The 27,170-nt window shown below is 43.8% G+C and overlaps 1 protein-coding gene across 3 annotated transcripts; it reads right to left on the bottom strand.

Moving 5' to 3' along the window:
- Window positions 1-233: 233 nt before the first annotated feature.
- Window positions 234-27,170, bottom strand: PUF60 (poly(U) binding splicing factor 60). 3 transcript variants are annotated; one of them, XM_048052589.2, is made up of 11 exons: window positions 27,021-27,170; window positions 14,759-14,854; window positions 12,921-13,010; window positions 11,854-11,904; window positions 7,579-7,740; window positions 7,065-7,157; window positions 5,909-6,122; window positions 5,370-5,560; window positions 2,156-2,291; window positions 1,440-1,675; window positions 234-665 (listed from the first exon to the last, which is right to left on the bottom strand). In XM_048052589.2, the coding sequence occupies exons 1-11, from the start codon at window positions 27,045-27,047 to the stop codon at window positions 366-368; spliced, it is 1,596 nt and encodes a 531-aa protein (XP_047908546.1). In that variant the 5' UTR covers window positions 27,048-27,170; the 3' UTR covers window positions 234-365. The 3 variants fall into 3 exon arrangements, with proteins under 3 accessions (XP_047908546.1, XP_013056293.1, XP_013056292.2); XM_013200839.3 differs by lacking the exon at window positions 27,021-27,170 and adding an exon at window positions 20,028-20,108; XM_013200838.3 differs by lacking the exons at window positions 11,854-11,904; window positions 27,021-27,170.

The following is a 27,170-nucleotide window of genomic DNA, read 5'->3' as shown; positions in this document are numbered from 1 at the left end:
TCCTCCATTCAACCGTGTATAGCCCATCTTTGAAGAAAATTGCTACCCCAATCCCTCAAAGGTGCAGCGGGATCTTGACCTGAGTTTTTGAAATGACCACAGTGTAAGGCAGGAGCAAAAACAGCAACCTCTCTTCAGGCTCTGGCCCCACTCTTCTACGTTGATGAGGCTACACTCATGCCAGACTTGGTTGGCAGGATATTAGCCCCTTTAACACACACAAAAACACACACTAGCTTTCTTTGCGCTTTTATCCAAACTACAAGTACATCACAGAGATCTGCGCCCACCCTGGAGCATTCTTTACACATGGCTAAAAAAACAGACAGGCAGAAGGGGTAGGGGTGAAGTCCTCCAAGTAGAGTTCATGCTGACAGGTCACTGTTATCAAATCTCTCCTGGTCATACACCTCTGCCACCACCTTTCTTCCTGCAAACCAGCGCCCATTCAAAGCCTGAATGGCTTTGTGAGTCTCTGAGGCCATGGAGAACTCCACAAAGATCTTAACAATGATCTCAGCATCCTCCTCTTCTCCCTGCTTCTCCTGGTAGATGATGACCCTGTTTACAGCCCCGAATTTGCCACACTCTTCTGTCACTTCTCCCTCTAGGTCATCATCAATGTCCTTTGGATCCACCATGTTGCGAAGCACCATCACAGTGGACTGCAGAGAGAAAGAACAATACAAGTACATTAATATAATTGAGACACTAAAGTTAAATACAAACAAACAAAAAACCTACCAAGCTCTTCTGAGACACATCTTTGTAGCACAGGTGACTTGAACTATCTGATTTTTCTTGTGCTGTTGCTATCCAGTTATTTTTTTTTTTTTTTTTTTACTTTGTTACCTTCAAGATTTTTTTGTTTAATTTTTCCTTATGTCTGAATACAGTAGGAAGTTTAACTTTTTTTTCAGACCTCTGACATTTAATGGCTGACCAGGTACTTTAGTTAAAGCATCAACCACAGCGTAACAACAAGAGCTTTTCGGAGTGCCTGCAACACGCCTTTTGTACATATCCCCCACTAAACCTTTTTATGACAAAGCACTTCTCTGTATCACAGAACGATAGATGTTTTAAGATAGATGATCAGGATCACCTGATTCAAACCTAGTTCTCAAGCAAGGCAACCTTGAGCAGGTTGCCCGGGACCATGCCCGCACAGCTGTTGAATATCTCCAGGGATAGACTGACTACACAACCTCTCTGTGCAGCCTCTGTATGTTTTTGCATGTTAGAGACCCAGCTCTACCACATCCTTTCTTCCCATTGATGGCTCTACCCAACATCACAGTTTAGTGGTCATGGCATTTCAGAGTCAGTTTACCACGTACAAAGCTGCAGAGCTACACCACATGAAGAGAGTGATACAATGAGAGGTATCTCATTTGCTGATAACTGGAACCAGCTCAGGGTAGCCACATTACACTCACCTCCTGTTTACGAAGCAATTTCTGCATCACCATATGACGGGCACTGCTGCCAGATATGCTCATGTGTTCCTGTTCACTCAGCATCTCTGGCCTCTCTGACTCCTGGAATACCTCCTCCTCTTCCTTTTCCTTTTTGACCTCCATCAGGCCCAACGCTGGGGGACTGGCCAGGATAGGATTCACAACTCCCACTTGGGGGATAGTGACAGGAATTGGAGGTCGGGCAGGGGTTACACCTGTAAGAGTACAAACTCCGTAGCATAAAGAAAAGAACTGATGTTCCGCAACATTTCAATACACACCACTCAGTAGTAAAGAGGATCAAAGAATCTATAGGGTTTTATTGGCTCTACACAAACAACGACCAGGGAGGCATACACAGCAACTTGGTCAACAATATGGGATATATGCACTCAATATATTCATCACATTCATCATATGCCCAGAAGTGAGACAGAGAACAGGTCTTTGCATTGGGTAACAACTATCCACAGTTTCACTCAGGGTACTACGCATTTCTGCTGTGAATCTCATGTCCCTGTTGTATCTATTATATACCAAAATAAACTCCTGCTATGCTGTACAAATAACAGCTCTTGACAAAGTCAGGCATGGAAGAGGATTTCAGCTTCAAATTCTCCTTAATCATGACCCAAGCTGTAAAGAACCGTGCACTGTAACAGTTACACAAGTGACAAAATGAGGAGTAAACATACCTGTAATTACTCCTGGTGCCTGCGCTGCCATTACTGCCTGTGGCAATGCCCCTAATGGCTGGGCAAGAGTCAGTGCTGGAGATACTAGACCAGGGGTAGCCAAAGTGCCAAGAACTGCAGCTCCTGCCACTGCTTCCTACAACAAAAAAAACAAGCACTAATTCTGTATCAAGAAGTCGTGTTATGGGTATGTTCAGCTGAGGCTCAGCCCTTGTCACACTTAAGAAAATACTGAGTATATAGATTCTGATGATGATGATAGCTCTCCAGGGCTACTATAAAAAACGAACAAACTAGCAAAAATTTATGCCACCCACAGAAATGTGAAAACTATGAGATATCAAGAACTGGAAGAAAAACGCTCAAATTTCATCTATCCTCTCAAGCTGCTAGGCAGGTTACTGAATGAAAAACATCAAGGAATTCAGTACAGGATCTGCAAAATGCATGCAATTCCAGAACAGGAGGAATCTCTACTTGCTTCCACCTGCTGATGCTCTAGAAGACCTTAAGAGCTCCTCAAGCAACTGTTTAAAGCAATCAAGAAAAAGGCAATGTTTAATAGCTACTACACAAACAAAGCTTTTTACTAATGCTAAGGAATGTGATCCACTTAAACAGATTGACAGGAGCTCCCAACCCGCCGCCTTCGATGGAGCTTTTCTTCAAACTTTCAGCCTTGATAACTGAAGCATTTTTTAACTACGTTCTTTTGTCCATATTGTCTGAACCTCTTCTCCCATTACCTACATGTCTCCATATGGACTGTACATGAGCAAAAATCGGATGCACTTTTCAGCTTTTTTTTCCTACAGTTACACCAAGTCACTTTCTCTAGTCTTCTCCTGCATATCAGGTTTTCCATTTCCCTGAATAACTACGATATTCCTTTATACCTGCTATAATCCAAATAAACATTCTCACTCTAGATGAGCAGAATTCAACCATATCTTTTAACTAGACGAAAACATTTCCACAAAGCTATCAAAAATAACACGCATAATATATCCTAGGATCCCTTTTGTTTTGGTTGTTTTCCAGGCTATTGTACTCATAATTTAGTTACTCAGATCCTTCTCCTTTTCTGTTTTCATGGGGATCATATAAGCTTCTGAATTGTTCACAGAATATATAGTAAATGTTTTTGCTAATTAAGTGCAATAGTAGGCTTAACAAAAAGTTATGTTCATTTGATGTTTTCCTAAAACATCTAAATACATCACGTAGCTGTTTGTTCTTCCTTAAAGCTTGTTTTCAATCTTTCCCTACCACTGGTGTCAGAAGAAAGTCCACAGAGATCTGTTTTCTATCCTACCTTAAACCCAAGTATCATATTTGCTATTCTTCAGTCATACAGCAATAGCCTGACTTGACAGACTAATTACAAAAAAACCCACAAAAGTTTTAAGTGTACAACCACACGCGATAAGCTCTTGGTGGATATAAACCCACCAAGGTTGCAGTAATTCCATGTGTACCATTAGCCAGTTTGCCTTATGCTTCTAACGAAGGGGAAGAATACTTACGTAAGCATTCCGTGCTACAGTAAGACTACCATAATTTTGACTACACTGGTAGTGAGCTGTGTCACTTTTTTCTTAAGTGGCCAAAGAAACTTTTTCTAATAACTTTAGTTTCTTATTTTCTGTTGCAAGACTGACTTTTTTTACTGTGACTGTCAAGACAACCATAGTCATAGTTGTCCTAGTTTAAGTGTGGAAAAGCTTTCTCCTTCTTTGACTTGCATGTGAATTCCAAACTGCAGTTGCATTTCAGATCCGAAGTTGCATCTCTTACTTGAAAGTTTCCCTCTCATGCCCATGATTTCTTCAATCCCACTGAGTTTATACTAATTAACTTCTCTGAATCACAAAAAAAATACATGAAACTAAAGCCCTTACAGACTACGTTGGCCTATGTTCTTACTAACAATAAGCTCTTCTATACAGGAACTGTACTGGGGACATAAACTACAGATGCCTTTTTTAACTGATCTAATTATTACTCTTTTCTCTAGTTATCTAAAACTACCATCATGGCAAATCAGACCGGTGATCTAGGTCTCTACCATGTCTAAGTAAAGGGAACAAGACTGCCGAGTATCTCTGAGGTCCTTCAAAACCAATACTCTATATACAGAATTTAAAATTTTCCTAAAATTTTCCTCACAGTGACAAATCCTGCCATATTTTACAGAAAGAAATGATAAAATTTATCCAGATCTGTAAGAGATCTCTCCTAAAGAGAAGAGTTAATAGTTCTTCCCTAAGGTGATTTTGATCCAAAACGTAGCCATGCCTCAGCTTGCTTCCTTAGTCAAATGCAGAGGTTTCCAGATTGTAGTGAACTTACTACTGGGGACATGCAAACCACTTTAGAGTTTCACGCAAATAGCAGCTCCCTCCTCCCCCCATTTCTACCTGTACCTTGTGATTCAAAGAAATATTAGTACCACATATAAGCTGGACACCTCAGCAGTTTTTTTTTTTTTCCTGGCTCCAGAGCATCCAAGAACTGAACAGTGCTAGAACTTGTTTCTTTCTTGGGCAGCAGGGATGCAGGAAGAGATCCTGTCCCTCCAAGGCAAGGAATACAGGCATAGATAAGCAGGTTACTTTGAAAGGTAATTTTCCTCAATCAACACTTATAGGTCATAGCCAGGAGGTTCTATTATTTTGAGCAAACTAAGTTTGAGAACCGCTAGACTCCTGCATCAACATCCAATTCTGCTGAACCCACTGTATTTCCTATTTTCTGGACAGCTTAAAGCCATGATGGGCCAACTTTCACCTTACTATACAGGCAGAGTCTTTTCAACAGCAGTGCTGCTCATGCAACTATTACTGCCCCCACTACTGTCTGCCTACTCACATAGTATTTTAAGGCATTCTTTTAGCCTCTGTTATAACCACATCCCTAATTGTTCGTATGCCTACCAACAAGGAATTCTCTCTAATTTATCCCCCGTCATTTAAAAAATAAAAAGTTCTGCTCAGGCAGGCCAGATGCCATTCCAAATGCTGGTGTATCAGACTCTCACAAGTGTGTCCTGGGCAAGCTTCTACGTGTGAAGTCCTGGAAACAGAGTACAATCTAGGCTTGGAGCCTTCACTCAAACTAGAGCATACAACTGGTTGGAAGAGTTTGCATGCTTGTTTTTAGCAGGGTGACAATAAACATCCACTTCTTTCAGTCACAGCAACTTATGTCTTACCTGTGCTGTAATCTTTGCTGTCGCAGCTGCTGCAGCAACAGCTGCTGCTGGAGGTAATCCCCCTGGCGTAGCAGGTGTCAGGAGCGGCATTGGAGGAGTCACAGCTTTACCAACTCGGAGATATTGACCCCCAAGGTCAAAGAGGTTCATAGAGGAAACTGCATCTTGAGAAGACTGTGCTTTCTCATATTCTACAATGAGAAGGAGGAATATTTGCAAGTGACCCTTTTTACTCCTAAGTTCAACTCTCTTACTGCACAATTATGATTTATCTTTGTTTAAAAAAGCAACCCCTCAGCGCTTAGATTGCTCATCTCTCTCCTCTGATCACATAAGCACTGCTGAGAACAGCAAGCATAGCAAAATCTCTCAACCCACGTAAATGGTGAGTAAAAGTATCTGGCTACTAATTAGACTTCTAAATACAAAGTTATCTCTATCCTGTTGTTTAAAGTAATTCTTCCACTAGAATGAAAAACAACGAGGATGATCCCAACTACCTTCCTTACCCCACAACAAATATCAGATAGATATTTTACCAATGAAACCATAGCCTTTGTGTTTTCCTGTCGTGGGATCTCTGGCTAGCGTGCAGGATTTGATCTTTCCAAAGGCCTCAAACACACTCTTGATGTCATCATCTGAAAGGTCCTGATGAACAGAGGCCACATAGATGCGGTTGAAAGCCCGTGCCTCTTCTGCTAGCTGGTCTATAATTGGTTGTGCCTGACCTATATTACTAGGTCTCCCCACCTGCAGAGAACAGGAAACGGTCCATTAAACGGTCTGAAGAGCAGCAGCATGACTTGCCAAGACATACAGTAGGTAAGCACTCAACCACTTGACTTCCTTTTCAAACCACATAACCCCTCATAAGGTCAAAATTAACAAAGGGCAACAGCTGACTCTCAGCTCTGGGATACAACCTGCTCTATGATTCTAGAAGTACTGGCAGCCTGGACTGACTCTGTCCCTCTCCTTCCCTCTTCCTCCTAGGTAAGTGTTATCTTCCCTAACCTGCCAAAGACCAACTTCCAAGAAGCAAAAACAATGCTGAAAGCAAAACACAATGTTTCTATAGCCTTCTTTTGAAGGCTCCTAAACCCCTAACACTGCAGAAATGCATCAGAGATAAATGCAGGACGTAAAACACTTTGAAATCTAGGGAGGAAGCTAGCATTTTCTGCAATCTCCAAAGTTCCACCTTTCAGAGATCATCTCTTACTTATTGCCTGAAAACACACAGCTACAAACCTTTGTTCTTTTCAGTTTGTGCTGAACGCCTCCTTTTTGTATGGCAAGGTACTTAAAATTCCTCATGCTACTGACAGGCAAAAAAAGCGCCTGATGCTACTTATCTACCATCCACACAGGCCCAGCATATGAAGAACACCAAGTATCATGAATCATCTTTGTTTTGTGCTTAAGAAATTTCCATACTATGTGTGTGTGAGGGGGAACTGTCAGCTTATAAGAACGAGTTTCTTGACTTTATTAGCACGCTGGGTGGTTCTCCTCAGGGACTGAGGGACTAACAGACACTATGTACTTAGTGGGTTGAAAATGAAGATTTATCCTGGAACAGGCTTTAGGTTATCTTCCATGCTACAGTGCTATGGGAAGCATTTCTAGGCATCAAAACCTTTATTCAAAGTAAAGAGAACTAGGAATTTTCAGGGCATGCCTGTTACTCACCTTTATATTTCTTCCTCCCAACATGACAGAATTCATCTGCTCCAAGGCCAGCTGAGCAGCTTCAGGCACCTCATATTCCACAAAAGCAAAACCCTAGGACAGAAGGAATACTCCTGTTGAATTGTACCAGTCGCATCTTGTCAACCCCAGTGCCAGCTAATGGAGCCAAGAATTCCCACATACTAGATTCTTACTATTGTGGTCTGAGAAGACTTTTCCTTCAAGGCTACCTGTTTTCAGAGTCTCTCATGCCTAGAGGCCTAGCAGAGAAAGGCTACTGCACACAGGACTGCTAGCTGTTTAGCATCTTTTGTGCACACCAGACCCATGCGCATATGGTTCCCACAACAAAATACTGCAAAAATAAGCAGAGCGAGCAGATACAAACAATTTCTTAAAATCAAAATGCTAAAGCAGCCTTCTCTCTACGAGGACGAACATTCCTTCTTCTCCTGGATATATTCACGAAAGCCCTGGAGAGAAGAAAAACATCACTCAAGGCCTGTTAACCAACCTTATGCTTCATCGTAACTGAGTCCCAGGACATATCAATGCTTTTTATAGGTCCAAATGGTGCAAAGGCCTGGCGAATGGTATCTTCTCCAAGTTCATAGTATATGGAGCCCACATAAACACGACACATGATGGCCAAGGCGCGCTGCCTCTGAGCTGCCATCTGTATTGGAAAGAAGAACTGGCTGGTTAGATCAGGGGGTGGTCATGGATGTCAGGACCTCCTTCCCTTCCTCCTTCCCTCCCAGGAGCTATGACCCAACAGCAGGTAGCTCCTCACTGGGCTGCAGCACAGCCTGGTACACGTAGTAATAAAGAAGTGTTTTCCTGCTCAATGCACAGACTGCTGGAGCGGATAAGCAGTACAGCTCACTCCTGGGGCAGTCAAATCTTTGATGGGGTCTGCCACTTCAGGAGCCTTAACTCCAACCCCACTGATAAGGTCTAACCCTCCCCAGCATGATCGCATCTCCAGCAACACTTGCAGGAGGAGGAAATAACTTCATTCTAGGACAGCTTCCCCCTCCAGGCAGCAAAGGTCTCAATTCTAGGCGCTATCAGCAATCCCTCCCATTCCCTCCCACAAGGGGCAGCAAGAGATCCAGTATCGGGCACCACCTAGTCACTCCCTCCCCCACCCCATCCTCCCAGGCAGCAAAGGATCTGGAGTTGGGTACCTCCTCCCCACCCCCTCAAGCATCACACACCACCTCCTCCCCTCCACCCACCCCAGGCAGTACAGGATCCAGTACTAGGCACCACTTCCACCACACATTTCAAAAGCAAAGCAAACATAAAAATAAAAAATAAAAATCACATGGTTAAATGAAACTTCTTAGTTAAGTGTGTGGTGCTAGTACTTATCACTGCCTGTTGTTACTGGCTCAGATAGTGGTGCAGCCCCCAAAGACTCCGCCCTTATCAGTTTCGGTGCAGAGAAGGTCTCTGTGCTATTTTCTCCTAAGTATGCCTGAAAACCTGTTTGCAAGACAAATCCAGAAATTTCTTAAGGCAGGTATCCAAAAAAGCAGTATCCTTCAATTATTTTTCACCCACATTACAATTCTAAAATTGCTACTACTAATAAACATTGTTTTGGAAGATGCTGCCTGCTAAAATCACATGTCTGGCCAGCATATCCTATCAGCACGTCTTGGGACCAAGGCAGAAATAAAGGCTCTGTACAGGCAGCTCCCTATGATCAGCAAGACTGAATTACAGTGCGTTGGAGATGCGCACAGGGCTTCGTTCCTGTTCTGCGTGGAACAGATGGAACAAACGGAACAAACATACGGCAGTAAGGGCTACGGACTGTTGCAGAGTAGGCAAATGCAGCGTTAAGCTTGATGCCTTTCTCCCTTCCCAGCACTACAGTGCTTGGCATGAAGGTAGGGAGCGCTGGAAACTGCGCCTTCCCCACCACCTCTGCTTAAGGGGGTCTGTAATCGAGGCCTTTACAAGAGACCCACCTTCAGAGTGCTGCAACAAGCATGAGCACAATGAGCTCTGACGTGTCTGGGGACGTTACAACTCGCATGGCAAAACAAAAGGGACTGCATTTCATCTGTGATAGTCAAAGGATCGTGGACACGAACAGTACCTGAAGAAATCCTTCTCCCTCGTAACACAAGTGACATTGACCATAGGAGGAAAAAAACTGTAAAGGTTCAACTCCTATTATTCCATACAACAGGGATACTATAAACAGGAATGGTTCTCACCCCATACTGCTGCTCCTGAAGTGTATTAAACTTGCCTCTTGACTGGGTTTAATATTTCACACAGTTAAAAATAAGTTGCTTTTCAATAGCTCTGCAATGCTGTGACTGGGAGGACTATGGCACGTGTACACGCAGGACAGCTGACATGTTGTCTCCCAGGTTCTCCAACACCTTCACAGCTTTGGTGCATGAAAGCCAGTGATCAGCAGCCCCTCAATTTGTGTAGTGCGTCCATTTACAGGTTCAGAGCCATCACCGTTCTAACCCAAGTGTCTGAGTGAAGTGCCTCACCCGTGGTGACACAGACTGTGGCAAAAATTTAGTGTTTTACTAGGAGTGCTCTTGGACAAGACACTGCAGCCCTGCACCAGGCAGAGGTAACTCCCACCTTCTGAAGTCTATATATGCAAACAGGACATTCCCTTCTTTTCACTTATCAATGCAACAGTGGCAAGAAAAATGGCATTTGTCCTCTCCCATGGCAGCAACCTTTACTGGAGGATATCCACATCTTACACTGCTGCATAGATTCTAATGAAATAGGTGGGGCAGAGTAGGAAGACTTATGTTACATCTGGAACATATTAGAAACCTGGAGCTACAAAGGCAGAATTTAGGTAGACCATGATGACTACAGGCATATGTGGATCACTAACAGGAATCAGCATCAATTTAGGGGAAGTGCTGTAATATACACCTGCGAACTAAGCACAGGACTAAGTGTCAGGAACTCATGAATAGAAATTTTATTGCTTTCACTAGCTATATTAAATAATTTTTGCTGGCCACTGGCCCTTTACTCAATGTACAAAAATGGAGCTTAAGGCATCTGCAGTCTTCATTGGAAAGGCAACAGCTAATATTTGTACATATGAAATATTGCTGATAAGTGCTTATGAAGGTTATTTTAAGGAGAAGCCAAAACATCATATTGGAATGGTGCTTTAAATGAAAGAGGCAATGCAAAAACCTCACCACTAGCTCCAGTTTTAATACAACGCCAGGAAATTGTGCTCATGTTGCTGAACTGACACGGGAATCTTGAGCTGTAATTCTTAGCAGATTAGGTAGACAGGAAGCTTTAATCACAGGCACTGAGATACTGCAATAGGAAGTTCAGACTGCACTTCCTTCATGTAGGAATCGATGACTCTTGTCAACAGGAAAATGTGTTGTACACAGGCCTGTTTGCATTTCCTACATTCCTGATGGGCTTTGGGATAAAGCATTTGCTGAGAAATGAGTACCAAAACTATACTCAACTGTAGCACAGCTGAATGGTTCAGAAGACTCCTAGGTTCTGTCCCATCAGCAGTAGCCTCCAATTGCCTACAGTCTTAGGGAAAGGATTCACAATACTAACTATGCCCCTGAGGCTAATGAGAAATTGAACATTTCCCATTACATTATCAGTATGTGCTTTTCATCTATTGCCCAGCTGTGAATACAAGCTGTACGGTTTTTTTAAAGCAAAATTGGTGGTGTTAATGCTATTAAGTATGCATCTACATTAACTGTACATTTACTGGTAGAGGTTTCTTGGGCACAAGGGTTCAGAAACCACCTGTGCAGAAATTCATGTTGAGATACACGTTTCTATTCCAATCCAAACTTACATATTCCCATAAATTTTATTTTGGCTCCCCTGCTGACATGCTACCTACCGTGACAGTGTTATAGGAGGGAAAACAGGTGTTTTTAGATTTAGTGCATCTTTCATTTTGGAGGACAGGCCTCCAGGTGCATTTTACCTACTCAACATTGCATTTCATCAAGATGGGAAAATACTTGCAAATGAACCTTTGCATGCAGAGTGGAGGTTATAGGACACTTTCTCCAGGGGCCATTGTTCAACATCTCTGGAAAAAGGAGGGAATTGATAATCCCAGGTAATCATAGAATCATGGATCATATAATTAAGCTCTTTGTGATAGCTGATTAGAAACTCCAGCACTAAAGGACCACACAGGTTCTCTGAATAGTTCTGCAGTTCTGTTACTTCCATCCTGCTTCTTTTTTGTTTTTAAACTTTACTTGAAACATGATATATTCACCTAGTCTGGAAACATGCATAGTAAGAGCAGTCTTACAACCTGGGCTACAATATGTTCTGCAAGCCTGTAGTGCCCCCGTCTTCCCCAGCACCATAGCTGCCAGGCCTCTGGTGCTGTGAGTTTGCTTCATAAGAAATTGCCCATTTGTGAGTTACCTTGGCAGTTAGTTTTAGGTCAGGACCTCAGAACTGTAGCATCCCTAGAAATGCAGCTCCCACAATTTCACAGGTGTGTTCAGTACTGTTCGAAATCTAAAGCTTTCTTTGCCAACTGACTCCAGGACCCCGACTGCCAGTGTCACAGCAGACTGCACCCAGCCCATGATGTTCCTCTGGGGAGTTTACACTTTGCCTCTGCTTGCTGTGCTTGTCCATAACAGGTGGGTATGTGGGAGGGTTGTGCTGGGTTGAATTAAGAGCATTGTATTACCACTACATACTTCCCCACTCTAGGCCCTGACTAAGACAAAGTGCCCAAGAAGAAGTGAATATGTCTATTGACCGATTGTAAAGGTGAGAGAGGATCTCCAAAGCCCATTGTCACTGCTGCCATCTGAAAGACAGTAAAGACAGAGTTCAGTCTGTTGGAGCTGAGCATACTACGGCTGTTTGTAAAAACTCAAGCAGAGCGGCGGCACAGGGAACCTGCGAGAGAGGCCTCTCCTTCCTTGCCCCTCACTGCCTGGTCCCAAGGACTGTCCAGCGCTGGGACCCTGCAGATTCCAGTCCCACCAGGTCAGGGTGGAGTTGTGCTGCTGCCACTGCCTCAGGAAGCAGGGTCTTCTCCCAGGGGGGACTCAAGGCAATAGTAACCTCTGCAACCACTGTCGTTGATTCACCCCCAGCATTTAAAAAGGAGCCCCTCAACTAGATCAGCCACTCAGAAACATGCACAGCCCTGAAAGGCCAGAGCTGCTTAATGTGGCAAGCACATCCACAGTGACACTTCATTAAAAATATCCAAGACCCCAAAGCTGTAATTTTGGGATTCCTAACTTTGAATAGGAGACAGTGATATCTGTTCAAGAAATCTCCAAACGAAGGGAGATTTAAATGGCTATTAAGGGTTCTGCCAGCACATAGGCCTTCCAGCGTTAACAAGAACAGCCAACTGAACTTCTCAGTGAGGCTGGCAGGGTACCTGGGTGAAGGGGAGGGAAATGGGTCCGCACTGTTGGTAACACGAGGGAGAGGGGTACCCTCCCCTCAAGCAGAAGAGATGGGGGAAGGATACACAGTAACCCTAGGCACCACCTTAAATGTAAGTTGAAGGTGAAACCCACAGCAAATTCTTTGGCTTCTGGTGATTCAAGAAACATTTAGGCAGCCAACAGGTGAGAAAATTTCTCCCCAACAGGAAAAAAAACTCTGGGGGCAATTTGTATAGGTGAGTAAAGGGCATTTCTTTAGAGGGCTCAGGACTGTATACTTTAATTTCACTGTGGAAACAGAAGTGCTTTCACCTGGCTCCGGGCAGGCCTCAGGGCTGTGCTCTGGTTCTAAGTGCAAAAAGAACTCCACCTTGTTGGGGAGAGTAAGACAGAATGAGCATCTCAGAAGGTCTCTCACCTGCAGGTTGGTGAGTTGCTGTTGCTGGTGGGCGATGGTTTGCTTCACCAGCACACTCTTGATACTCTGCTCCATCGCATACTTCTTTGCCTAGGAAGAAACAGACTTTGTAGTCACAGCCTAATACCGCAGAACAGGGAATGACGTTTGACTTCACACCATAGCTCCCCAGAACCACACAACTGGCTGCCAATGGTGCTTTCTGATGCTCCAGCCCTAAGCTCTAAGGCACTGAACATTAGCCGGCGGCAAACAGCTTACTAATGCCTTGGTCTGCATCTTGGAGTTGCGAGCCCTGAAATACAGCATAATGCTTGAGCAGAGGATTGGATGGACTCAATCTGCAGCAGGCACAACGTTAGGAAAGCAGCATGCACTACACACTCAGCATTTTCCCTCTTCCTCCCTCTGCCCCTTAGATCCCACCATAGCACCTTACCTGCTGGGATGAGGGCAGGACAGATAGCCTCCTTCAAGTCCTTTCCACTCAGAGAACATCTGGACAAAGAGGTTCTACAAAAGGGAAGGGGGCTCCTAATCCCCATGCCCAGTCTCTTGACTGTGCGCTACCCCTCCCTTTCTTTATCATATTTGGACTATTCAAATTTGGAGGACCCACTGCTCTCTTGCTCACTAAAATGCTCCAGCTCTCTTTCTCCAATTCCTAGGCTGAGGACACAAAGCTGAGTTGTGTTTTTTGTTCAGTCTTCTATAAATTCGACAATGCCTGAGCTTTACACCCAGTGGTGTTAACATGAGGCTCTTTGTCAAGGGAAACCTAATACCCACACGTGCCTGTTCCCAGCGGAGGGTACAAACACATTCAGCCAACCCCTCAGGCACCTGCTTTCCATGGCTGTACGTGTTTGGGAGGTGCCAGGGAACAGTAGGTTCTAAACCGTGGATTTGAGACGTGTGCTTCGGAAACCTGGAAACGGACAAGGGGATTTACATCTGTCAGCTATGGAGAAGCCAGAGGAAACGAGGCCGTTTCACACTGTGAGCCAAACACACACACAAGCAGCTTCAGCATTACGGGAACATTCACATGAAGCCTACCCAGAACAATGCTATACTTGCCTCAACTGAATATGTAATGCACCTATCCCACAATTCCCACATTCCTTGGTTTTGTTTCCTTCCCCCTCTTTTCCCAGTTGTGCTCTCCTCAGCAAGCCAGGCACCACTCTCTCTCACCAGCAAAGTGGGCCAGAAGTCGGCAGTAACCTCCCCACCGGCTGTACAAAACAGGCCCAACAACCAGAACTCAGAGCTGGTCTGAAATTTTGTCTAGATTGAGACACGTCGACTCAAGTGGGGTTGAAAATACTTGCCACATGCTACTGGGTCTCTTTACATGGAAAGGAGCATAAGGGAAAAACAGACTTTGTGATGTTTGTGTGTGGACAGAATAAAAGATCAGCTGGAGCATATCAGAAACCTATTTCTTGTGGTGTACAGTCTGCTCTTCACAGTAACTTTATGGCAGTTGCACAGTGTCTCAGAATTACAATATGTTCTTAAGTTGTTATGATTACTTATGATTTTGATTTTATTTTTTTCTTTTAAGGAAAAGCACTCCCCCTACCACAACAGGGAATTCCATGTTGTGCTCCCCAAAAAGCATCTATAAACTCCAAACCAAGACACAGTTCTTGGGCACAATTTTGAAGATGTGAATCCACACAGATCACAGTCATTATCCCATATGCAATCTTGACAAGTGAGCTTTTTTTTTTTTAAATAATATCAGGAAAAAATGTGAACTTCAAAAAAAAAACACAAACAACCAACCAAAAAAGAATGCTAAGATGTAAGTTCATGTCAAGTATACTCACTTTCTGGAGAGCTTCCTGCTGTTCTGGTGTGAGGGGAGGAAGCCCCAGCTTAGCTGCTGTGCTTTGTCCATTTTCCATCTTAATGGACTCTGTACCCTAAGAAAACAGAAACACACTCATGGAAAAGCTATTCTCACAAATCTGACCCATTTCTTCATTCCCAGAAACTCAACGCACTTGTCAGAGTCTTAGGAAGAATTTTAGCCAACTATTAGCAACTCATGAAAAACTGTTCTTTAATATTATAGCCACTTCCCATGGGAGAGCTATCCCACCAACTGTACAAATTGATGAACAGGTTGAATACTTAACCTAAAGAGTTCCCTAAACACCATATTTTCAGTGAAGAAAAATGCAATAAACCCCAGTCTTCACTTATATCATCTCCATCCTACATCTCAGCAGTTAAATTCTATCAAATGTAACTGTATATTCTCCTTCCATCTCTTCCCATACCGGATTTTTAGCCTTGATTTCTCAAGTTCTCTTTTTAAAATCTTCTCTTAAAGTTTTCCAAATTTCACACACTGTTCTAGGTACTGAGTCACAAATAAACATTCCCATACTTGGTATGATGCATATTACCTGCACATGCAGACACTCAAACCCAACATTAGAGCAGACCTAGAAAGAAGCTTCTGGGCCACTGGACTAATTTTTGTCTGTGTGATTTCATAGATGTACATGCAACTAACAAACCTTAGCCTTCTTTGGGTCTTAGTTATTCTACTGACTTCTTTGCCTCGTGCTTGTGCTTTACACTGAAGTTCCTTCCTGTGAAATAACTGCTCAATTATTCCTACCACGTTAAGTAACACTAAGTTTCTCTGAAGTATATACATCAAACTGGTTTTGGTTAAAGCGATTCAACAGCTTGTGTCTTTCTGGTAAGCATCTACCAACTTGTATTCTTAAGGAATAATTCTTTAGCGGCCCAAACATAGTCACATAATTGATAGTCAAAGTAAAGGTGAGGTTATCAATAAAAGCCTGTTAAGATATATCTCAGTTCTCCAGTTAAAAAGAAAACAAACAAAAAAAACCACTAAATACTCTAACAAGAACAGACCAAAAAAATAAAAAAGGATCAGACCCATTCAGACAGCAAAACAAGAACAGCTTTCCTGACACAGCAACAAAGCTGTCGCATGGGGAAAAAAAATAGTACCAAAGTAGTTGGCATCTTAGCAGAAGAACAGCAAGTATTCCTGCTCATTTGGTTCCCATTCATTCAGAACAGATCACTGGCTCACAGCACTCGCTAGCGAGTTTTCCTGCAGGCACAAATACTTCTTAAAGACCACTGGTCTTCTCCAGGAAAAAAGAGAAAAAAACACCCCACAATTCACTGGAACATCAAGAGCCTACAAATATAATACCAAAACAGAGGACAAAAAGCTATTCTTGTATATAGCTGAAGCCTCAGAGAGGAAAAATGCAGTCTTTTGGAAGCAGATCCTGCATCATCTCTGCACACAAACTGCACACTTCATTGCATCTTCTTTATCATACCACAAGGCAAAGGGGAACACACGTTACTGAACAGACAACCTGCTGCTACAACTCTCAGCGTGAGACAACAGAACTGTCAGCTAAGCTTAGTAATAGCAGAGTGCTTCAGGTCTAAGTACACACACTTCAATGAGGAGAGCCACGTGCTGCACATCTGACTGCTCAGGACAACACCAGCACAGTTCCTGCACCGTGTCTACCACGGTAACAGTACAGCACAGGCCAGTTATCCGTTTCCTCCAGCAACACAACTTCATTGACAGGCCTGTTTTTCACTTATATTTTCTGATTTGTTTTATTTACTGATAAAAGCAGAATGTTCAGCTTTTGTTGGGGAAGAAAACTACAAAATAGCTGTAAGGTATTTTGAGCAGACAGATTCTTTCCTGAAGTCATAGATACCACCTAAATATAAGTGAAGCTCGAGCACATCCACATTATTCTCAATACAGGGAAATAATTTGTTATTTTCACGGAAATTTAGAAATAAAACAATGCCAAGTTCAAGTAAACAGCAGAAGAGGTGAGAGAAGAAACATCTTATGCATTCTCAGAAGACATCGTGGAGGCACAGACTCAATCTGGTAACAATCTTTGAGTCCTCCCACTAAAAAGGAGTTAAATAAGGGCACCCCCCCCAAATTCGAGGCCTCCTAAGCAGCCTGCTTTATCTAGAGTAGCTGCAAGTTCAACATGTAAGATCAGAAGCTAAAGAAGCTAAAGCTAAACAATCCTTAAGTATCACAACCAGCACGTACCTGCCATGAGGACTGTGATCCCCAGCTGTATTTGTTGGCCCACTTGCTCCTGTTGCTCATGCACTGGAGTCACGACCACGGTATTACTTTCTGCGCCACCCTCACCAACACTCCTGATGTTACAGAGGGACCACACCTACTCCTCCCCTGAGGCAGGGCTGCCACTAATCCTTTCCCACAGCTGATGTGGGGGATGCCTGATGCTAAATGCTGCTTAGTCAGCTCATTAACTAAACTTTTATTTTCCTCTCCGGGTATAAAGTGGAGTCACATTCCTTTTAAGAAAGGAAACCCTAATTAGTGCATGCAGGAAAAGGCTATCTTACAACCTGCCACAGCACATACAGTCAGTCCGGTTTTCCCTAGCGCACACTGCTTTTTATGTTCTAACCTATTAAACACCACATTTGCCATCACATTATCTAGTCGTTCTTTATCTTGAAATCCTCTGGCAATTCATTTACCTTAATGGCTCACAGTCAGGGGAGGTTCAGACTAAGTATCAGGAAAAACTACTTTGCCAAGAGGGCAGTTAAGTCGCTGGGACAGGCTTCTTAGAGAGGTAGCTGATACACCATTCCTGCCCATGCTTAAAAGTTTAGATAAAGCTCTTAATGATGTGTTTTAACTTTGGGTTGGCCCTGAAGTAGTCTGAGGTGGACTTGATCTTTGTCGGTCCCTTCCAACAGGAACTATTTTATTCTAGTCTACATGGCAGCGGCTGAAGTGTCCTATCGGACTAGAGATTTCTTCTGATGAGATAAACTGTGTTCATTTTCCCAACAGAATCTTGCTCATTTCTTGTACAGAACTGGTCTGACTTTGCTTCAAATATACACACCGTCCATAGGGGAACTGCTTTCCTACAGGATCAATGCAACGGAGGAAGAAGCAAGAGTGTGACTACAGCACAATGGTCCCATTGCTGCAGGCACCCATTTCGGAGTCGGACTGCCTTCTTGGCCTAAAGAAGCAGAATCTGGACCTGCCTTCGTTGTTCACCTAAATCCTGTCTCCCAACTCAGTGTTCAGAGCTGACCATTTAAAATACCAGAATGGACAAATAACCTTATCTGTTCAGTGGCAGATACATGTTAGGCTGAACAGACCTGTGCCTGTGAAATGACATCAGTATAAAAGTTACCATGGGGAAAAACTAAGTTAATAGCAGAAAGCAAAAATTTAAGTACATCCTTTACTCGCTGCAGTTTCTCCCAGATTAGCCATTTGTCTCAAGTCCATCAGCAACCGATCTGCCTCCTATCAGGCTACAATGCTGCCTTTGTTCTTTAGGAGCTATTAAGGGCAAGGAGTAGGACCTCACCTCCCTTAAAAGCAAACAAAGCCGCAGGATGAGTTTGATGATGTTCAGAGATATACAGCCTAGATCATTCTTAGTCTCTATTTTATAGGATCAGTTGAAACTTCTGTTTGTCAGTCTCAAGTTTACCATGAGGTGTTTGAGAGCATTTTCTAGGAACCATGAACATTGAAAGTAGAAGCCAAGTAAACCCTCCTAACATAAAAACCTATTCCACAAGCATCTGAATACAGCGTTCTAGAGTTGCAATTACTTCACTGGTCCCTATAGATTGAACTTCACAGCTACTTTAAATAGCCCACATGGACCTAAGGAGAATCAAAGTGCAACAAAAAAAACGATACACGAATCAAAACAGATAGTTGGAACCATTTTATGCTTGCAAACTGGGAAACTCAAGTACACAATACTGATCAAAAGATAGTATTGCATAGTCCAGTTGTAGTCCCAAAGCTGGGGAAAAAAAACAAACAAGGAAACCTTGAAGAAAATAGGGAGACCTTCGTGTGGATTTCGACTGTGCGCTTATTGGCACAGCACATCAGGCACGAACCTACGGAAAACACGGTCAAATTGAAAACAAATAGTCAGCAAAGCAATACAGTAATGGCGATCTGTTTGATGCAGGAAGGCTGTATCATCTCAAAGATGAATTCTGATTGTGCAACACTGAAAAAAAAAGTCATTCTGGTTCTTAAGTAAGTGGCCAAAAAAAAAAAATTGTTGTTTCCCAGCTCTGTAGGGTCCCCTTCCCATTTCTTTACATCTTCTGTACATGCTATTGTACAGTCACCACCTGAAACTTCCTTAGTTTCCTTAGGGAAGGCACATTTTTCTACTGCTATTTCTGTTTCCCCTCAGCCTTTAAAAATTGAGTGATTGCAATGTAGGAGTAATGAGATATGGGACAAGTAAAACATAATGGAAGGCATATCAAGTTTAACAATTCACAACAGAAAAAGCTATTCCAGTGACCACATTTTAGTAGGATTCATAAAAGAGAGACTATCGTATATCTACATTTAATGTAATTTTAACATTTGAGCTCACTAAAAGGCATAGCTTCTGAATACTGGTTGATAACATCCAACTTCCAGCACAGAGGGAATAGTCAAAACTAAGGACGACAAATTGATCTAGAAGTCACAGGGTATTCAAGAAGCTAGACCCAGACGCTACTTAACTGGTTGGTTCCAAGCTCTTTGCCATCAAACATCTCTCTGAAAAGAGACCAAAAATACATATGCCTTTCCTGATCAATGGTACAGCTGTAATGAAAACTTATCACCACGTACCTTTTAACACAGTTTCTTCAAGGAAGATTACTAACCTCTCTGTTACTCCAGAGTATTTGAAAAGCAACAGATGATATAAAATGATCCCAATCTCTATTGCCAGTCACAGGAAATTGAGACTATCACTTCTCTTTTTCCAGGCACATTAGGGTAATACCACTAAGGAGAAAAGGCTTGGCACAATTAATGTGAATCTGCTAGGCAGCAACGTAACAGTAACTGTTGGTGCAGTTGGTGCTTTATACTAACACCAGCCACCTCGAAAACTGCCTTATTTAAACACATGGAAACAGGAGGGAACAAGAAAAACGCATGAGAAGTTGACAACAGAAGCAGAAGAATGCGAGCTTCCTTTAAAATAGAAATAAATAGAAACTGTATACCTGGTGCTATGAACATTGCTTCTGAGCGTTGCTTGGCCCTTTAAGGTGGTTTGAACTCCAAGAGTTCAGGCACATTCGTTGGAAATTTATTACATGGCTGAGAATTTCTCTGAAGTATAAACACACACAAGAGAAAAAGAAAAATACAGAATCTTGTTTATTTTAGGAACCATAACAAGCAAACAACACAAAAGATTAAATAAGACAGAAGTGGAAAAAGGACTGATGATATTTAGGAGTCATTAACAAACAGAAGCTTCACCTAAAAATACCTGGCCCGTATAATCAGTTTACTCCTTGCTCTATTACTTGCACCAGTGCTTGGGAACCTGCATCGATCTGAACGTTTTCATGCTGCAACACCCCATGCCAGCAGTGAAGTTGGAAGAAGCATCAGCTGAGCGCCTTGTCAGAGGCAGTATTTTTATTCACACAGTAGGCTTACTTTTCAGAAAAAGTCCTCCTTCATGTATATAAAAACATTTAAGGATTTTACCCCTTATTACTATTTAAATTTGCAGATTCCGCTGTAAGTTCCATAACTTTGCAAGTCCTTCTGTGCACTATGACTTTCTGCTATTCCCAAATTACTTTAGCAACTACTACTTTTCACCCCCCCCACGTAGACCACTTTGCTCAGATGGAAGAAACAGCAGTGCTAGTTTCCATGACTGTAAGCATGTGCAACAAATGTACTACCAGAATGGAGAGCAGAGGGCACGTACAAGTTTTTTGCGTCAACGCTACCAGATGCACTACACAGAGAATGGGCACATATTTAAACCTTTCAAAACGTCACCTTCATAGCATCTCATGACCAAAGTGCTTAAATAAACACATTTGTGTAAACAACTCTTTCCTTTAGATGAAAAAGGAAATTAAATGTCACTAATGCTGCCCAGTAGCATATTCGGTTCTCCCTGAGCACCAAATTCAACCAAAGTAAAACTTCGGAAAACATGAAAAGTCTTAAAAACACATGCATACAAATGAACTACATACCCCCAAACAATTCCTTCTGATGCTTTTTCATTTGGTAGATTCCTTCTGATGCCTTGCATTTGATAGAACAACTCTCAGCTCCATCAGAACTGAGAAAAAAATACCTTCTGGATGTTACCTGTACATGCAGAATGCTCTGCACTGTCACATATCTGTCACGGAACCCAGAAATCACAACGCATCTCAATATTTGACTCTCAGAGGAAGAAAACTGCTGTTTCTGACAATCTACAACAGTGCTAAAATGAATTACGACACACATGATCTGATTTCTCTCGATTACAAACAGGACATTAAGACAAGCCAACACATTCATCCTTTCCTAAAGCAAAGGCTGCTTTCCCTGACCATCGTCTCACCTCCTTATCAACAAGCCAACAACTGTCCAATTAAGTTGTCAATTTGTCAATCAGCAACAGCAAGAAGTTCAACGACAGAAAATGCTGGGTTCTGCACCTGGGTTGGAACAATGCCGGACACAGGTCCGGGCGGGGAGACGCGTGGCTGGAGAGCGGCGCTGCACAAAGGGAGCTGGGGGTGCTGGTGACAGCGGGCTCAACGTGAGCCAGCCGAGTGCTCCAGCAGCCAAGAGGGCGAAGCACATTTTGGGGTGCAATAAACACAGCACAGCCAGCTGGTCAAAGGAGATGATTGTCTCACGATATTTAGTGTTGGCATCACCTCGAAGGTTGTATGCACTTCTGGGTTCCACAATATAAAAAGGCTGTTAAGGTCCTTAACATCATAGAGAAGAGGGCAACAAAGCTGGCAAAAGGGCTGGAAGGCATGTCCTGTGAGGACACTTGGGTTGTCTGTCTGGAGAAAAGAAGGCTAAGAGGCGACCTCAGTGCTCTCTGCAGCTTCCTGAGGAGAGGAAACAGAGAGGGAGGTGTTGGTTCTTCTTCCTGGTAACCAATGATAAAATGTGAGGGAATGGCACACAGCTGTGTCAAGGCAGGTTCAGACTGGACATTAGGAAAAAAATCTTTACTGTGAGGATGGTTGAACACTAGGACAGGCTTCCTTCCTAGGGGCAGTTAATGCCCCGAGCCTGTCCATGTTCCAGAGGCATTTGTATAATGCCCTCAGTAATACACTTTAACTTTGGTTAGCCCTGACGTGCTCAGGCAGTTGGACTGGCTGATCTTTGTGGGTCCCTTCCAACTGCACTATTCTATTCCAAATCCTTCAGCTAGTACGTGCAGCTGTGGAGCTTGCATATAGCTTCAACATGCATGCTGGGTTCCCCTGCACCGCAAGTTCTACAAGACCCACCGCTGGGTGCTCCTCTCCCTCCCAGAGGAAGCTCCAACCACTCGTAGTGCCAGGCAGAGTGGGCAGTCACGGCACACAAACACACACACCCCCAAATTAGTTCTCAGGTCTGTTTCAAAGTTAACCATCCTGACAAGAGGTATTCACAAGAAATTTGCCTTAGCCTCATTAAAATACAAACAGATCCACAGAAACCTGTGGTAACAACATCAGTGCTCTGAACTGCACAGAACACCCAAGTGAACTTAATTTTGGCTGATAAAGCTTGCTACCACGGAACTCCCCAGCAGAGAACACGCACGCCTCCTACGGGAAAGGACAATTATCTAACAGAGCTGTGATTTTAAGACTGCAAAAAGAATGACAGGTAAGCAGTTGCACGAGTATATTATGTGATGGCAGAAAGGTCTAACTACATTACTGAACACACGGAAATCAGGTAAGTACCAAAATGGCAAGCACTGTTTATCATTCTGAAGTACCACCACAGTGGGCGAGGAGACTACCGAGCTTTCAAGGAGCATCTGCAATGAAATTGTATCAAGAACCAGTGCTCAAAGCTACAGCACACAACACTCACAGTACTGCTACCAAAAGCAGTGGCACCAAACATTTCCGACACTGAAATGCTTTAAAATATAAGTTTCTTCAGCAAAACGTTAATTATTTAACCAGTTATAACTATGTATTCCATTTCTACTGCAACAAGGTACCGACTAAATTACTGAATAAATTAAATGAAAATTGCATTAATTATCAATTACACCGTTATAAGAACTCTGTGTTTACTGCCCACTGTCTCCACAGGTGGCACACACAAATAGTCCACTCTATGGTGTTGCACTATATGGTGCCCCTGCAAGGGGACAGGAGGCATTAGGCGCTGCACACCTTCATCTTACACGCACTGCTCAGCCTGACTGACTGGGCATGCGGACAATAACAAGAAGGGGAAAAAAAAATTGTTGCAGCTATGATGGCAGGAGGAAGAGAGCCTGCCATGCCGGAAATCTGCCTGTATTGCAGAGGTGCGTGGCCTGTGACACTGGGCAGATAACAGAATCAAGAGCAGGCAGATCTAAGCCAGGAGAGCAACGGGGCGTGTCACAACACGCCGGGTAAGACGACGCAGTAGCACGCATCTTTCATACGTACCAATACGTATGTTTCCTTGTAATCAACAGCTTTAACAGTTCTATGATTATATTCAGAAAATTAGCTGTAAGCAAAATCTAAGTTTACCGAACTCCAGAACTGTGCTGGGTTCCTCTTTATTGAAGTTACTTTGTCCTTAATTCTCAAGCTTTTCTAGATAGCCATCACGATTTAAATTGTCCCTGAACAACAAGAAGAAACTGCTGCAGCTGTCCTGATAAAAGCAATCCCTGCAGAAGCACTGAACTTCCTTTAGGGCAATTTTCTGCTGGTATCATAGAGCAGCCTGTCTTCTTTCCAGCATGGAAAGGAGATTTACAGGAGTGAGAGGCACTAACATTGAATGTGGCAGGAAAGATGCCAGTGATCACACAAAAAGTGATTGCTGGGACATTTGAATTCTTCGTTTTAAGGACCATTAACACTAGGACCACGTGTCAGGTTTGGTTTTTTTGTTTGGTTGGTTTTTTAAGCACAAGGTAAAACACATAGTGGCACAAATCCTGACGAATTAACACGTGATATTGGATGTTCAGATCCACTTTATTTCCAGTAAGATCAGAGCATAACTCACATAAAAACACATGGATTATTAAAAAAACGGCTTGGAAGTGCTTTAACTCAATGCGTGAAGCTGATGAGAACGAATGCTCTATTTAAGACGTTTAACAGCTCCGAAGTTCAAAATAAACTTCACACCACCAACATTGAACCCAGCATGAATAAAAGCATGCAGCACTCTGGCAAGCCAGTATGCTTGCTCCCGAAAGGCTGTCTTTTACACTGTCACTTAAACACTGATACACCACCTCATCTAGGAGCAAGTGAAGTAAGAAAGGCATTTCTTCCCATCTCAAGGTTTGTATTCTTGCTCTAACAAGATCTTTACCTAATCCTTCCAGTTTTCTTTGGTCCCAGTATCTGAGTCTTCTCAAAACACGATGGAAGTGACAGATTTACCAACACACACGCAGTTTACATCAGCTACTCTGAATTCTTCTGTAGCCAAACGCTGCTGAAAAAGAGCAGCACATTAGAATCATAGAGTCACCTAGGCTGGAATGGACCTTCAAGATCACCAAGTCCAACCTTCAACCTGACCTACTGAGTCCCAACACTAAGCCATGTCCCTTAGTGCCATGTCCGCCCATCTCTTAAATACCTCTAAGGATGGGGACTCCACCACTTCCCATTCCAGTGCTCGAGCACCCTTTCTGTGAATAAGGTGATAGATTAAAAATATGCACCTTGCTCCTCGCCTCCCATACATCACAGTATTTATGTGCTTCCTTTGGTCACAAGACTGCTGCTGCCAATTTCTAGGGCTCACCTACAGACCAGTGCTATCTCCTTGCCCTTGCTTATACAGCCTCCCATTACAGTAACACCAGCTCTGAAGGTAAATTTTAATAATCGGCTCTATGAAGAGCCAATGTAACTCTCACTCCCGGTTCCAGGAATAACGGCAGCCTCACTAAGGCTTCCTTCGACCTTGGTGCAATGCTTCACCTGTGGCAGGACCATAACTCTGAGTGGGAATGTCCATTCTGAACGAACAGTGCGAGCTAACAGGTTTCAGCTTGAATGCCTGGTGCTTGAAGATGATTAAAAATAATCAGACTCAATGTTTACTATACTCTGTTCAACTCTTAAAAATAGGCATTCCAAATACCAGGCTCATAGAAAAGTAACTCAAAAGTTTCTTTTATAGTGTTGATTAAATCAGTTTATGATAGGCAATACACATACATAAGTAGAACCCCTGACGCAAAGAAAATTATTTTCCTTTTTATGTTTTAAGGCACTGGTGATTTCCAGTAAACAAGCATGCAACTCTTAGAGCCTTCTGTTTGACCAGCCACCGCATCACTTCCCTTGCATGCAGCAAAACCACGCAGCAGCTTGTGTTATAGAGTTAGCAAGTTATTTTAGTTTTGAAACGCGTGTATTGTCCTTTTAAAATATGCATATACCAAAATATACAGTGACACCAGAGAAACTGGCTGAAACAATGTGCTGTGAGATAAAGGATGGCCATTACCTTAATGTGGGATGTCCTCACACATCCTAAGAAATATAACACTCCCTTGGATTTTGATCATCTTTGGATTCACATTTATCCTCACATGCTCAAAGCCTGAATGCTCATTCCCAGCTTTAACTTGGCAAAACCCCTAATCTAATAAAGTCCTAACCAAGCAAGGATAAGACAGGAATCAAAGTGTGAGTTGTCTGCATTATCTCCTGATTATGAGCACCAATATTTGCAAATCCAAAAAAGGAAGACCATAAAAAACAACTCCTTTGCAGTTCAAAGAGAGACTTTTTAGAGAGTTCAAAAGTAGCAGCTTCAGAATTAGTATGATTTGTGACCAAAAAAAAAAAAAAACCCACCAGCAAACACTGAAAACAATAGGGGGGTGGGAGTAGAAAAGAAAATCATTAAGAAATATCCTGCTGTGTCACACCAGCAGTCCATCCAGCCCCCTTAGCAGCAGATGATACCTGCAGGGAGCATGAGAGCCTGGCCACCTGCTTTGCAGTTTCCCAACATCCACAGTTATTGTACTACAGGCTACCTTCCCAAGCAACTTCACACCTAAGAGGTTACGTATTTTCATTTTGCACAATTCCATACGCTACTCCATATTTCACTAAGAATAAAAAGGACTAGGATGAGGAATGCTGAATAATGCCCTACTGAACTACTTAATTTCTACGATTTAAGACTAACTCGCACAGAAAACAAGTCAGTCTCTGAAATGAGACTATTCTGGTGTCTTACAACATTAGCGGTCACTTCAGCAGAAGTCTAAAGAACCTTCTGAAAACACAATGAACTCTCATGAAAGTCGATAACGTCGGGATCCTTCCAAGAGTAAGTGAAATAAACAATGGCAAATATAAAAATAACCACCAGGTACGGGGCATCACGTCCCTCTGGTCAATAAAGGTAACCCACAGCTCACATCTTAGCCTCAGCGCTACACGCTACCAGGCTCTGCGGAAGAAAAATTCCTACTAAAACCCTCTCAAGAAGCCCCACCACCTACCTGGACCTTTCTAAACACGCAGGTCCGTGAAACCATCCCACGAACCGGTAGGAACCGGCCTGCGCGCACCTCAGCACGGGGAGAACTCGGGTCGCACACGAAACCCTGCCGCACCCCGGGCGCCACACGCCCGCCTACGGAGCCGCCGGCCCAGGCCCCGCGGGCAGCCCCGGGCTCGCCCTGCCCAGGTCCGGCCCCGCGCTCCTTGCGGCCGGAGGCGGCCGGCGAGCTCCGCCGGGGCCGCGGCTCCCGGGGAGGGCAGCGCGGCGCCCCAGCCCCGCCCGCTGCGCGAGGAAGGCGGCCTCGGGGAGCGGGAGGCGCGGCCCCGCCGCCCGAAAGGAGGCCCGCCGGCACCGAGCGCGCAGCGCCGCCGGGCCCCGGCCCGCCCCCGCCGGCCCGGGAGAGCCGCGGGCGCACCGGGCGGAGGCCGGCACGGACGGCGCCCCCCGAGGGATCCGGGCCGGGCCGGGCCGAGCCGCCCGCCCAGCGGCGCGGCGCCGCCACTCACCAGGGAGATGGTGGTCGTGGCCGCCATCTTGTCCACCCCGTCGGCACGGAGCGCGGCGCCCTCGCGAGAGCTTCAGGGCGCGCGCGGAACGGCGAGCTCTCGCGAGCGCTCCTCAGGCAAGCGGCGGGAGGACGTCTCGCGAGAGTTTCG

The sequence above is a fragment of the Anser cygnoides genome, chromosome 2, assembly GCF_040182565.1.
Source record: "Anser cygnoides isolate HZ-2024a breed goose chromosome 2, Taihu_goose_T2T_genome, whole genome shotgun sequence".
Lineage (NCBI taxonomy): Eukaryota > Metazoa > Chordata > Aves > Anseriformes > Anatidae > Anser > Anser cygnoides.
This window is presented reverse-complemented; position numbering and strand designations above follow the sequence as displayed.

Bases quoted from the DNA above. Each gene is read 5' to 3' on its own strand.
- PUF60 (XM_048052589.2), bottom strand. From the start codon at position 27,047: ATGGCGGCCACGACCACCATCTCCCTG. The intron at 5,561-5,908 runs GTAAAATATCTA...TTCTCATTGTAG, and splicing joins CAAAGGCTATGGTTTCATTG to AATATGAGAAAGCACAGTCT. The intron at 1,676-2,155 runs GTATGTTTACTC...GTACTCTTACAG, and splicing joins GGCACCAGGAGTAATTACAG to GTGTAACCCCTGCCCGACCT.